The sequence below is a fragment of the Macrobrachium nipponense genome, chromosome 6, assembly GCF_015104395.2.
Source record: "Macrobrachium nipponense isolate FS-2020 chromosome 6, ASM1510439v2, whole genome shotgun sequence".
Lineage (NCBI taxonomy): Eukaryota > Metazoa > Arthropoda > Malacostraca > Decapoda > Palaemonidae > Macrobrachium > Macrobrachium nipponense.
In genome coordinates, this window is record NC_061108.1 from 123,723,969 (window position 1) to 123,738,885 (window position 14,917).

Sequence of the window (14,917 nt, forward strand, 5' to 3'; positions counted from 1 at the left end):
AGTGTTCTGAGGTTACGATGCTTTTCAATATATCTGAAAATATTTCCAGGGTTACGACGCCGAGCTGACAGAAGTATGACTCCAAAAAGACTTGTTGTTTTTTTTTTTTTTTTTTTTTAGAAAAAAATAAATAAAAATACAGTTTACAGTTTTCAATATGTAAACCCAAAGCATCAAAAATAAAGTTTTAGGATTTTTGACAATGTCCTAGCTTACGATGTGTCTTGAGAACGAAATCCCTGTTGAAAGCCGTGGACTGCCTGTACATCATCTTGTCAAATGTCTTCTTTTCTAATAAAGTTCATTACATACACCTGTAAGCATACTAAAGGATACAGAAGTCTGTCATCCTCAATAATAATAACTATATCAGGTCAAGTTCTTCCTTAAGCAGACTTGTAATTGAATGAGTTTTGTTGATTATATTGCAAATTTTATGCTTTAATTCTCTCTGCTCAAATCTGTGCCCTTTCTTCAAAGGCCTATGTTTTCCCCATGGTCACTCATTCAAACAGTACTTGGCCTTAGTGTCATAAAAAAATTTTTTTTTAATTATTTATCGATGATCTACCCTGTATGCAATGCACTTGTTTTACAGATATTCAAGCATTACTATTCCATCTCCTAGGAAGAAGTTAAATTTTAAGCCTCCAAAAACAGCTCTATTACTATTGGATCACTCCACTGCCCTAAAAATGGTCACCATGCAAACAGTATCAGATAGGGTTAATAAAGGACAAATGACTACAGTAGACACTATACTTTGCCGCTTTAAGTTCCTGCTACCTGTACCGTGTGGAAAGTGCCACTGTCTTAGAACAACAGTTTATCAGCAAACAGCTTCCCACAAAGCTTAATCTTGGTTGCTATTTTCAACTGTCACTTATATGATGCACAATACTCATGAATGGTTTAACTTTTCCAAATACTACTGTGGTCTATTATGATGATGACTTTCTCAGAATTTTAAAACTAGGCCTTAACCAATATACTTCACCCCTGTAAGGGGTTAGTGCACTAATTGCGCCAAAGGTTCTTTACAGTGTGGCTTTGGCCCATAGCTGCAACCCCTTTATTCCTTTTACTGTACCTCCTTTTATATTCTTCCATCTTACTTTCCACCTTCTAACAATTGATTCATAGTGAAACTGCGAGGTTTTCCTCCTGTCACCTTTCAACCCTTTACTGCCAATTTCTAAGGAGCCTCAGTGGCATGGTCGGTACGGTGTTGGCATGCCACCTTGGTGGTCGCAAGTCCAATTCTTGAGCATTCCATTTTGGAATGAGATATGTATTTCTAGTGGTAGAAGTTCACTCTTGATGTAGTTCAGAAGTCACGTAAAGTCGTCGGTTCCGTTGCTAAATAACCACTGGTTCCATGCAACGTTAAAACACCATACACAAACAAACAAACTGTCAATTTCCATTTCAGCGCTGAATGACCTCAAGGTCCCATTGCTTGGCCTATGGCCTAAATTTTTTATTCAATTCAATCCAATACAGCTTCACTAGCTTGAATTATCGGGAGGTAGAGAACTGTGGCACTTTTGAGTCTGATTCATGTTTAGAGTACTAAACCTGTTACCTCGTGGGTGACAAGTCTTCTGCAGGAGTTGTTTTGATGAGCGAAAATGAGTCAAAGCTTCCTAAAAAGTTTTAACTCCAGCCACGGCTAACAAAGCACAATAGCAACTGCTTCTATGTCATCAGTTGATGTTTTTGAGGTCCCCAGCTGCTTGCATTTTTTTACTTTGAAAGTGCCTCTTATGCCATATAAAGGCAAACAACTGAGTTCTTAGGTGTAGTTGTATATTACAATGCTGCAATATGCAATCATGAAAAGTTTTAAGTCTATCCTTCTCATGATATACTGACAGCATCTTGATTTTTGTCATTTCAGGTTATTTTCCTGCCTCTTGGCATCATATCTCTTCGCTACTTTCTCATTAGAAATATGATCATACCAATGCACTTCAAGATTTACTATCAGCATTTCTGTACTCAAGCCATTCCAAAATCTATTCCCATCTTTCTAGTTATCTGTGTTTCATCAGTACAAGAGAAGTATAATTCTCTGACGTGCATCATAAATTGTTCTGTTTGACCATGGGATACTCTTACTACCAGTAATCCATCAATCTCTTTTTACTTAACTGCAGAAACTGCAGCAACTGCTATAATATTATTATCCTAAATAAGTGCAATAATATCACCTACTTTGTTCGGGGGGGGGAGAGAGAGAAAGCCGGCAAAATCTAGGATAAAGTAATAGCTTCGCCATATAGAGCAGAATCATATGCCTGTCTCCATGAGTGAATTTGAATCAACAATAGCAACTGCCCCATGTTCTGATGACATTTCATGTCATGATTTTACAGTATTCCATAAATTACTAAACATTTTAAATAGATTAAATTTTAAAAGCATACTTTTCTGAGGAAAAATAATTCATAAAGATTATATCCTATTTAATACAAACATCCGTGTATCACCACTTCCCACGCAAACTCCAAGAAGCAGAGGAATGCTTCCATCTCGCCCCTGTAAAGGGATGGGTTTTTAAACAACCATGCACTGAAGAAAGTTGAGAACCTTGTTACAACAGATGGACAGATATTAGAGGATGAGGAGCCTATTCTATTACCTTAGAAAAAATAGACTGTGCAGTAGGATTTGAGAGACCACTAAGAAAGAGTAGCATGCAGCATGGATCAACTGGATAGAGGTAGCTATGTAAAACATTTCTCATTAGTATAGAGAGCAAAGACTTACAGCAAGTACATAAGCCTCTACTACTACTCTATGCAGAAGACACATGGCCACTAACATTTAAGGAAAATGGAAGATATTTTGATGAGGAATTGGTGGACAGATGAAGTATCAAGAAGCACAAAGAGAGAAAGGGATCTCAAAGACCGAGATGGCCTGGACATGTGATAAGGGATGAGGAACGGTTGGCTTGGAAATCTATGCCACCTTCTGAGTATGTGTGAACAGGCAAACAGGTCTTCATATATATTTAAAAGGATCACGAAATGGGCTGGATATTTGCGAGTTGCTCTTTGGAGAGAGATGGAGCATCCTCACTTGCTTGTTGACAAATAACCATGGTTGTGTTCATTCCTGAGCACTACCAAATGATCGTCAACAGATCCTGAAATGCTGGCTGTGCTGAGGCAGCGCACCCGTTTTCAGAACGTTGTTGTGTGGATGAGAATAATCTTTGGTCCTTTGGTCCACACACACACACAAAGCATCAAGAGTGTTGGAGTATCAGTAGCAGGGTACCAGTTTCACTTCTGATACCCATGAGGCAATAACAAGTGGAATTGCTCTTAGGAGACAATTTTCTCCAGGGTTAACAAGTGACTGAGAAAGATCAACCAATACCAAACTGGTTGTTTCTATGAAGACAGGGACTTCACTGATACCTCCCTGAATTAGGTTATCTGTTCTTCAGGAAAGACTTACTGCTACCTTGTTGATTGGCATGCCTAGAACTTGTTTGTTAATTGTGCTGAAGGTCTGACCTTTCCCAGTACAGTTCATACTGTATCACAATCCACATGCCATGACAAAATGAAAGCACTAAGTCCCTATCCTCACAAGGTGCCAAGATCAGCCAATTAAAAACATTCCAATGTAAATAGATTCTTAGCAAATGAGACCAACAGAAACCAAGGTGAACACTTGTGAACACCATTGGGCCAAATGACAGTCTCAAGAACAGGATCTTGAACTAGACTGTCCTGTGAAGATGAGATGATGGCACTTCCATGAGTCCTCTGATGGGAATCTGGAAATATGCATTCTTCAGATCCTATATCATTACCCCTCTCACATACAAACTAACTCAGAAAGTGGGATTTCCAACCTTGACGAACAAACTCATTCAGTGGAGAGATCGATGACTGGTCTTCCGTCACCAGTCGACTTACCATCCTAGAAAAGCCAACTGTACAGGCCTGAAGAATAGTTATTCACTACTTCCCGAGCTTTTTTTCTCCAGCTTTGTTTGTACCTATGCAGACAAGTGAGAGATTTATATGATCCTGAAGATTAGGCAGAGAATGGGATCGGTTAAAGAATGGAGGGGGTTTTGATCCTAGAAAGGTAGCTTCTAACCATGCCAAAGGCACAGACTACCCAGGGCTGAGACACAATGCCGCCATACTGCCCAGTGGCAAGACAGTCATCTCCCCTTCTTTCTTTGGCCTCCCTCTTGGGTCAAAGTAGAGCTTGGCTGCAGATTCCTATGCAGACACTAAAGGGACTTTGAAGGAAACTGCATGGTGGATAATGAGTCCTGAGCATTAGAATACTGTTTGTTGGCTGATGGATCAGGTTCAGGGGAAGGAGCTTGCATGCACTATTAGAGGCAATAAAGTTCTCTTAATTCAGAAATCCAAAGTTTACATTTTCAATTATGGACAATTACTACTACTGATAACTATACAGTAATAATAATAATGTTACACTCGATTAATAATAGAATGTTGGGAATAGCAAATTCAAGACTAGCAGAGCTGATGGACACCATACATTGTAAAAGGCGTTGTAAAGGCATTGCCTCGACCCATAACCATAAAAATTACACTAATATAAAAGCAAAAATCAAAGGCTCAAATTCTTCTAGATTTTAGAGAAGAATGATGAAGAAAAAAAAAAAAAAAGTTCAGTATCAAATTGTGAAGTTAAAAAATGACTGGTAAACTGGTGAAAAAAAAAGGATAAAATAATACTTGTCTTAACCAGTGACAAACAATGAATAGCAGCTGTTAAAAGACCCCGACATACATACTTATGTTTGCAAGGAACTGTGCAAACCAAGTACTTATAAATGTTTGTGAATTTTTTTTTTTTTTATAAAAATAGAGTATGCACATGATCAATCACTAAAGCATAAGAAGAAACCTGCAAACTTGTTGAAAACAGTTGAAAGACTGGAATGAGAATATTTCTAAGGAAGCCAGAGAAAGGAACTAAATAGATGTGTTTTGTCTGACAGGCATAAAGTAATTTTTCAACCACCAACAAAGGCACTAGGTGTTAAGATACACTCCTGGCTAGGGCAAGGTGTTCATTTGGAATGTGCCCATTAGAGTGCTGATCACACCAGGAGAGAGAATTGTAAAATATAATGGGAACTGTGTTGAGACAACTATAAATTTATGTAAAGTACATAAACCATAAAAACTGATACAACAACAGACTATCCAGCACAAACATTCTATGTTGCAAGTGGAACTAAATTTTGACTAATTTGAGGCAAGCAAATTTGGCAATGGTCTCCTTGTTCTAACTGGTAAAATTATAATAAAAACATAAGTTAAACTCAAATTAATATAAGCTTAAAAAACTGAAAACTAAAAGACAAAATAATACTAATTTTCTACTTACTCAAGAATAGAAGGGTCAAGCCCTTCATTTCTCATTTTCATTTGCACTGCTGGCAGTGGCACACCTACAGCTAACATCTTGAAATATGATGCAAAACGTGGGTCTTTACTAACAGGACAGGCTACTGGCTCTAGAGACTGAGGGCCTTCATTTTCCTCTTTGTTTGCCTCCTGGAAATGGGGTTTAGATTCCTCTGACTGAGTTTCGCCTGCTTCTACTGATAAGATTCCTGGCAGTGTCTGATTGTGTAACGAGTTTGATTCAGTAGTTGCTGCTGAATCTGTATTATCTGATGGCTGAACTGATTCTATAGTTGGTGCATTAACTCCTTCAAGATCAGGAACTGAATTTAACTGAAATAAAAATACAGTTTTATTAAAATGAGTTAAGTAAAAAAGTTTTATTAAAACAAATAATTACTATTACATATACAAACCCATCACTTTACATTTATGTGCATCTCTGCAAACTTTCAACCACCCTACAAAATGAATGTGTACCTGTGCAATCTTTCAGCATTCCACAGGAGAAACAAACCTCCAATTCTGGCCCTCTAGTTACAGACTGATTCCCTGTTTAGGTTTTCTGGACCATCTACAAAAAGGCATTGCCCAGTTGACAACAGCAGTCATCCATGAGACTACCTAGTACCAGGCACCTGCCATTATCAACAACTTTTTTTACCACTGGTTTCTACACCTAAGAAAAATAAGAATTTACTATTTTTCCCTACACAAATACAAATCATTGCCTTTTATGTAGGAAACACATTCCTTATGTCAAGAGTTTGTCCCTGTTATTATAAATTATATTATAAAGGATCTGTTTAGCCAGACCTCTAAGCCTAATAAAGGCTCTTCTTGGAATGGTTAGGAAACCTATTCAGTCTGGCATTGGGCTGACAAAGCAATATAGGCCTGAGCTCAGGCAAGACATGACTGAGATCTCAGTCAAAAATGAAATCCTCACACAACTAAATATGACTTCACCATGGTGACACAGGTTGGAGGGGAGCTAAATTTGGCAAATATAATGGATGGGGTTTACATTATACCTCTAAACCCCCCTCTAAAGTCAGACCAGTAGCGAACACAAAAAATATGTTGTTACTCTATTCGGAAAAGGCAACAACTGCAATGTTTACATTATTATGTTACTTGCTTGCAACATATCTCAAACATAGGTATTAGTTCAGCAACAAATGCAATATATTTACATAATATATGTTAACCTGTCTTGAGCGTCTAGTTCCTGTCAGATGAGCGACACAAGGGCTCATATGGACTCTTATTGAAGCTCTTGAGAACCAAGGAAACATCCCACGTCAGAGGCTTGAGCTCCCTAAGAGAACTCAACTGCTCAAACCCCTTAACTAGCAAGGAAAGTTCCTAGGACGAGGAGATGTCGATACCTTAAGGCGTAACACCAAATTCAGTGCCGCCCTGTAGCCTCTAATGGCAGAAACGGACAAACATTTCTCGTCTCTGAGGAAGCTTAAAAAGTCTGCTATTCGCTGAATAGAGGTTTGAGTGGAGAAAAACTCTGTTTATGACACCAATCACAGTAGATCGCCCATTGCCTTGGTAAACCGTGGAGGTCAACTTTCTGAGACTGCTAGACATATGCCCTGCTGTTCTCTGAGAAAAGCCTCTTGCTCGGAGGAGATACTTGATAGCCTCCAACCGTGAAGAGACGAATTCTGACTGATGGAACCTTTCCGCATGCGGCTGGCACAGGAGATGCCGCCAAGGGGGAATTTCCCTTGGAACCTCTGACAACAATGACAGCAGATCTGGGAACCATTCCGCCTGAGGCCACAGAGGGGCTACCAAAGTCATCCTGAGACCCTGTGCACTCATTAGCCTGTTCAGAACTTGACGGATCAAACAAAACGGAGGGAAGGCATACACCTCCAGGTTGTCCCAGGGATGTTGGAATGCGTCCTCTGCTAACGCAAAAGGATCTGGGACCACTGAACAGAATATCTCCAGCTTCCTGTTGAAGCGAGTCGCAAAAAGGTCCAGCATGAGTCTCCCCCGAACCTGGAAGAGCTTGTCTGCTACCACTTGATGAAGGAACCACTCTGTGCCTAAGATCTGATCCTGACGACTGAGTTTGTCACCACTCACATTCCGATTGCCTGGGATATACCTGGCTGAGAGATCTACCGAATTGCTGACCGCCCACTGGTTAACCTCGACGGTCAAGGCGTGAAGTTGACGAGAAACCAGGCCTCCCTGCTTGTTCATATAGGCTACTGCTGTGGTGTTGTCCGATATGAGAACGACAGAATGACCTTCTGCCTTCTCCCGAAACTCCTTCACATCCAGGAAGGCTGCCTTCAAGTCCAAGACATTGATATGTTGCTCTTTGTCCTCCAAACGCCTGAAGCAATGAGGCCCCTAAATGAGCTCCCCAACTGCGAGGGAGGCGTCTGAGAACAGAAGGAAGTCCGGTGGAAGATAACGCAGAGGGACACTATTGGATGTCAAGGTGGGACAAGAGATACACGGTGGTAGAGGCATGTGGTTTATTAGGTCCTCAATTACATACTCACGCCAGTTGCCGTCCCCAACCGGCACGCTTACTTGGCGCCTGCTCGCCATGGGAAAACATATCTTAACACTAGCAGGTACTCCATCATCATCCCCCCCCCCCCCCCCCCCCCCCCCCCCCCCCCCCCCCCCCCCACCCCCCCTCCCCCCCCCCCCCCCCCCCCCCCCCCCCCCCCGAGATTAATACATGGGTATACATGGATAGGAAATAAAAAGAACAATACATGGATATACATGGATTAAATTGGATGCATGCGACAGAGTAATGGGACAGATCCAATAAAACAAAATAAACAGATGCTGCTGTAATGTACATGATTACACATAAGAAGGGTGTATGACAGTCAAAGACGTCATATGTAGTCATCCATCCAAGCTGGCCTCCTGGCGTGACGTGATGGGCGTGACTCCCGCACTGCTTGCGGGCTGGGCATAGGGTGGCTGACCAGTGGCTGCTTGGGCGTGGGAGGGGCTGGATGCGTGACAGGTGTGGCTCGCCCTGGCTGGGGCCCCGATGATGTGAGTCGCAGGTGCTTCCTGTTACGGAGGGAGAGGCGCCCGCTGCCGTTCAGTCTGACTAGGTATTGTTGGTATGGGAGCGTTTCCGCCACGATACCGGTACGGTCCCACAGCTTGGTGGCTTGATTTTGCACTCGTACATGGGAGCCCGGGTTGATGACGGGAAGCGTTCTGGAGGGTCCGTTCTCGGTGAGGGCAGCACCATTGTCAGCCATCTGACGTTCTCTATGCCGGAGGGTTGCCCCCCAGTGTTTGTCTACCGTGAGGTGCCAGCGGGCCATAGGTACGCCGTCTCGGAGCTGCCTGCCTGCTGCCATCTGGGCGGGTGACTTATTCATTCCGCAGAGGGGTGTGTTGAGGTACTGCAGCATAGCCAAAGAGGACTTGTCCGTGTCGAGGTTGCCGCCGCTGCCCGTGTTGGCCATAATTATCCGCTTCCCAACCTTGACCGCGGCCTCTGCCCTGCCGTTGGACTGCGGGTACTGGGCAGATGATAGTCGCACGGACATGCCCCACAACTTGAAAAATTCCCCCATTTCCTCGCTTGCCAGATTAGTGCCCCCGTCCGTGGAGATTGCTCTGGGGCCCCCCACCTGGCGAAGTAGCGACGTAGCTGGGTCTTGATGTGAGAGGAGGAGGTGCCGTGGGGGAAGTGGGCCAGCTCCAGCCAACCTGTGAGTCTATCTGCGTAGGCCATGTACATGTGTCCGTCGTGCTGGAACATATCTGCTACCATCATCTGGAAGGGGTACTCGGGGGGCGGCGTGATGATGAATTCCTCCGTGGCCTGGGATGGTGCGTGAACGTCGCATTCTTCACACAAGGAGCGGCGATACTGCAGGTCCCCCTCGAGTCCAGACCAGTATACCGTCTGGCACACTCGTCGTTGCATGGAGTCCAGGCCTTGGTGCCCCGCGTGTAGGTTGGCAGCCACCTGCTGACGAAGGGGCTCCGGTATAACTAGGCGGACGTTGCCCTGTTCAAATGTGTATGTCACTAAGTCTTGGACGACGGCCAGCCTCTCCCTGACACCGTAGAAGCGCCGAAGGCATGCAACTTCCTGGGACTTCCTGTCGGCCCAGTCCCCGGCCAGAACCCTGGCCATGAGCAGCTGATACACGGGGTCGCTGATGGCGGCATGTCTGACACTCGCCTCGTCCACGACGCAGCTGTCGTGCTCTACTGCTGCCAAGACAGTGGCCGCCATGGCATCGGTGAGGTCCTCGTCGAGGTCCACGTCGTGGGTGCTGGGATCGGCTTTCAAGGCAGGGTATCGTGATAGGAAGTCTGCCGCACTGTTACGCTTCCCCGGCAGATACTTGACCCTGAAGCGGTACTGCAGGGTTCTCTCCTTCAGCCTGAAGAGACGGGGGTTGGAGATTTCCATAAGGGCCCGATCCCCCAGCAACTTAGTTAATGGGCGGTGGTCTGTCACGACGGTGAGGTTGGGGCACCCCAGGAGGAACAGCCTCGCCTTCTGGAGACACCAGGCTACCGCGAGGGCTTCCCCCTCCACGGCGGCGTAGCCAGCTTCAGCGGTGGTGAGATGGCAGCTGCCGCATAGCGCCAGGCGCCACCCGCTCATGCAGCAGAAGGGTGTGGCGGCGGAGCTGCACGCACAGGACTGCTGGAGGATAACAAACCCTATCCTATGCCCTCTTTGCTCCAGTCAGTGATCGCTGCTGTGGGGCGGCTCCTGTCGTAGTAGGCCAACCCGTCCTTTGCTAATTGGCAGATTGTGTCCTGAGCGTTATGGAATTTGGTGCGGAGTGTCTCGTCCCAGTACACTAACTTCCCCGTTGGCTTCTTGAGGAGCTCCCTGAATGTGTTCATGATGGGGGCTGTTGCGAGGAAGGGTGCCAGCTGGTTGACGAATCCGTACCACGCCCTTATGTCGGTGATAGAGGGCTGACATGGCATCGGGAAGTTCTTGATGGCCGCCAAACGTTCCTCTGTTGGCTTGTAGGCCTCCCAGCCCAAGCTGAAGCCCACAAAGTCCACTTCTCTTCTTGCGAACTGGAATTTCTCCGGCTTCAGGGTGATGCCCTTAGCTGCACAGGTTTCGAGGAAGTCGTAGGCGTGCCAGAAAGCCCCTTCGATGCTGTCGTCGTAGAGCAGGGTGTCGTCCACGCACTTGTATTTCCTCTGGATGTCCTGGATGGCGTCGTTAAATCGTTGAGTATACACATCGCCGGCGGAGCAGTGTCCCATGGGGGTACGTCGGTAACGAAATCTCCCCAAGGGGGTGATGAATGTGGTCAGGTCGTGACTTTCCTCCTCTACCTCCACCTGGTGGTATCCCCTGTATGCGTCCGCCACGGTCTTGAATGTGTGCTTGGGTACCCCGGACACCATGTCGCACGGGGCTAGGGTATGGTGTGTCTCCCACAGGCAGGATTCGTTGAGGCGCTGGTAGTCGACTGTACAGCGTGGCTGTCCTGACTTCTTGGCGACGACCACCATACGGGCACACCACTCGGTTGGCTGCCCAGCAGGTACTGGTTCTATGACGCCACGGGCGACGTCCTCTTCGAGCTGGGCCTTCACTTCCTCTTCCCAGTGTTTTGGCACCGATGCTGGGGTGTGGCATGCGTGGGGTGTGGCATGCGTAGGGCGTGGCTTCTGGGAGCAGGTGGATGTGGTGCGGTTCCCCCTGCATCACTGGCAGTGGCTTTCTGGCTGTGTTAAACGTCGTCGTGGCGAAATGTTGCAGGAGCCAGGCTTCCAGTCTGGCCGCATGCTCCTCCTGGGGCGGCAGGGGTACCTCGGCGGGTCGGGGTGGTACCTGGGCGGCCCGTCGGGCCACGCCATCGAACAGGCTCACGTGTGCCACCGCAGGGGAGGGATGGGGGAACTCCTTGGGTACCAGCTTCAAGTCCCTGCAGGCGTCCAGTGACAGGAAGAGGTGCTTTGCTGACTGCACAAAGTACACGTCCTGCTCCGTGGTGCAGCCTTGCAAGGTGACGTGGCACACGGCAGACCCAAGGCACTTCAGGGGGAGGTTTGCTACATCCCGCAAGCCGGCACGGGGTGTAAGGGCTGCTGGGCGGACTTGGAGGAGCGACAGTAGGGAGGGGCCCGCCACACATACCTGTGCCCCAGTGTCCGCCACGGCGACGACAGGTGCTTGTACTCCTGTGGCGGTGTGGACGACTGTTACCTCCACTACTGGGTGGCGAGTGAGGTTGGCGCCTGCAACAAGCACAGCACCAGACACATCTGTCGGGGATTCTGCCGTTTTTGCATGGGATTTCCTGCAGCATTTTTGATAGTGGCCCTGCTTGCGGCATCCGTTGCATACGGCAGACTTGGCGGGGCATGAGGCTCTGCCGGCGGCGTGGCGGCCGCCGCAGTTCCCACAGGGAGGGGGTGGGTGGCCCCTACTTGTACCAGCGACGGTTGCATTCGGATGATCTGCCTCGGGTATCTCGCTGCCAGCCGCGAGAGCAGTTTCCCGCTAATTGCATTGGCGCGCAGCGGCGTCAACACGGGCCGCCTCGTAGGCACAGCACCTAGCCCTAAGGGCGCTAACACTATTAATGTTATTGTTACATTGATACATATGACGACGCATAGCCTCATCACTTAGGCCCACTGTTAACTTAGGTAATAACATATATTCGGCTAGGTTACACTGACACTGAGGGCACTGGAAATTGCAATCGGTGGCCTTTTGGGAAATCTTTAAAAAGTAATCACTAACGCTTTCGCCTGGGCCTTGTATCGCATTGAAAAACTCCGACCATAACACAGCACGGTTTGTAGAGCGTAACACAATGTCGCGAATGAAGTCCATGGCTTCCGTAGTGGTGAGGTTACTCCATTCCTGAGAGGTGAATCTGGCGTCCAGCGCTCGTTGCAGAGGGGGGTGTGCAGTATAGCCTGATGTGGTGGACGACCTCGTGCGGCGGTAGTCTGCACAATTCGATCCAACATTCCATCAACCTTCTCCAGGATCTGAATGCGGCGGGCTTCAGCTCGATTTCACACTTCTCCGGGGCTGTAGACGAAGGGACACGAGGTGCAGGGGTAGCGTGTGTTGTAATCCGGTCACAGAGGGAGTTGATCATTTGTTGCTGTGCCGCCATGGCCTGCCTGGCTTCTTGCAGGGCAGGAACGAGCCCACGGGGGACGACAGGGCGTGCGGCCCTTGGGGTGGACTGCGCTAAGCGACACTGGAAGGGCATGGTGAGGGTCACGTTGGTTCTTAAGAATCACTGCGCCATATTGGATGTCAAGGTGGGACAAGAGATACACGGTGGTACAGGCATGTGGTTTATTAGGTCCTCAATTACATACTCACGTCAGTTGCCGTCGCCAACCGGCACGCTTACTTGGCGCCTGCTCGCCATGGGAAAACATATCTTAACACTAGCAGGTACTCCATCAGACACCCTTCGAAAAATTCCAGTAATCCAACCACCAACGAAGGTCTCCTCTCACTTCCAGAGACAGAGGAACCTTTAACAGGGGTGAGTCCCCTGCCAGAGACCAGAATTCTCCCAGTCTCCATTGCAGGGACTGAGGATGCAGACGCCCATGAGGGACCAGCTACCCCAGGGAGGACAGCACCCCCAGAAGAACCTGCCACTGATGAGCTAACTGATGTGGTTCCAACAGGAAGTCGCAAGCAACCACTCGCAACTTCTCCAATCTCTGATCCAACGGAAAAACTTTTGCAACTGTCGTATTGATGACCATGCCCAGGTAGAGAATCCTTTGACTGGGTACGAAGCTCGACTTTTCCTGGTTGACTACGATGCCCAGTTCCAGACAGAACCGAAGTAGACGATCCCTGTCCTGCAGCAGCTTTTCCCTGGAACCTGCCAAGATCAACTGAGCATGGGCCCAACTTGTCAGCCTGAAGCATAGGACTTTGAACTTGAAGATCTTGTCCCCGAGAGAGAAGTGAAGGAACTTCCTGGACGTCAGATGCACAGGGATTTGGAAGTATGCGTCCCTTAAGTTTATCAACAGCATGAAGTCGCCTTCCCTCACAGCTGCCAACACTGAATGCGGGGTCTCCCATCTTGAACTGTCTTCCTGATGAAATGATTCAAGGTGGATAAGTCGATCACAGGTCTCCAACCTCCCGACGCCTTGGGCACCAAGATGTGACTGTAAAACCCCGGAGATGGACGCACCACTTCCTCTATTGCATCCCTTTCCAGCATCTTCTTCTGCACTTCCTCCTGAAGAGCCAAAAATTTCAGAGAATATGGAGGATATGCCTTCCTGAGCTGCGGTTTGTCTGACAGAGGAGGAGAGAAGTCGAATGGCAGTAGGTACCCCACCCGAAAGACATCTACCACCCACTTCTCCACTCCATAACTCTGCCACTTGGCCCAATGGCCCACCAGGTACCACCCTACCCGTGGCGCAGGAGAGGGAAAGGCGCCTAACCTACCGACAGCCCCCTTTACCTCTGCCCCTTGGGCCCCTTCTTGGGTTAAAGGAACGAGAGCGAAAAGGACATCGGTCATCTGACCTAGGCCGAGTTGAACAGGAAGGGCATGCCAAAATCGAACTCCTTGATGGCCTACCAGGCGACGATCTTCTTGACTGCTGCTGGACAGGGGGAGGAGGAGGAGCCGGACGTCTCCGAGGACGAGACTCTGACTTAGACATGGCATGGTGCACCAGTCTGTCTTTGGTATCAGCCCGGCGTCGGTCTATCACATTTTCCAGCTTGGTCCGAAGAAACACAAATTGGGACTCCAACAGATCCCCGTTTCTCAATGCCAGCAAGGACTCTGTGTCAACTGATCTCTCCATCCTAGATAAAGCTGCGTCTCTTCTAATCAGGAGAAGGTTAGCCCATAAATTAACACTGAGGTGAGCAATATACGAAAGCGCTTTGCCTCCGGACTGCAACAGACTTGCAAGCGAGGATGCACTCACCAACCCTTCTGAGGACCTGTCAGAAGCTATCTTAGCAATAACCATAGACCAAAAGTCCAGCCAAGAAACCGTCTGCAACATGGAGGCTGCCGTAGATTCCAACGATGAGGCATCTTGTGGAAACAAGGACGGAGCCACCGACCTCACCTGCGCCAAAGTCAATCCCAGCTTCAGGCGAATGACGTCCGGGTTGAGATGGCGCAACATCAAAAACGCACAGTTCGTAGCATAGTACTTCCTATGTCTCGTGAGAGTCAGGGGTAGTAGCTTGGCAGAGCCCCTAGAGCGAAGCAAACCACCCTGGTCTGAAACAGAGGCGTTAACCTTATGTAAGACCGACTGGACGTGCCCCGACAAGGGAAGCTGAAAAGATGATTTGGGATCCTGTGTAGCTCCCAGCAAGGCTTCCAAGAAAGAAGGAGTGTAAGACGACCAAGCCTGAGTCCTACTTTCCAAATTGTTGAACCCACAAATAAGATTAACGGAAGGATCAGCAGCTAAACAGCCCGAAACACCAACTAACCTGTCTAGGCTGGGTCCAC

The 14,917-nt window shown here is 47.7% G+C and overlaps 1 protein-coding gene across 1 annotated transcript in view; it reads right to left on the reverse strand.

Annotated features, from left to right (window-relative positions):
• Positions 1-14,917, reverse strand: part of LOC135216116 (WASH complex subunit 3-like) — a 118,261-nt gene that overhangs the window by 696 nt on the left and 102,648 nt on the right. The window contains exon 3 of the mRNA XM_064251158.1: positions 5,401-5,753. Coding sequence (XP_064107228.1) covers positions 5,401-5,753 — 353 coding nt within the window. The remainder of the gene's footprint in view (positions 1-5,400; positions 5,754-14,917) is intronic.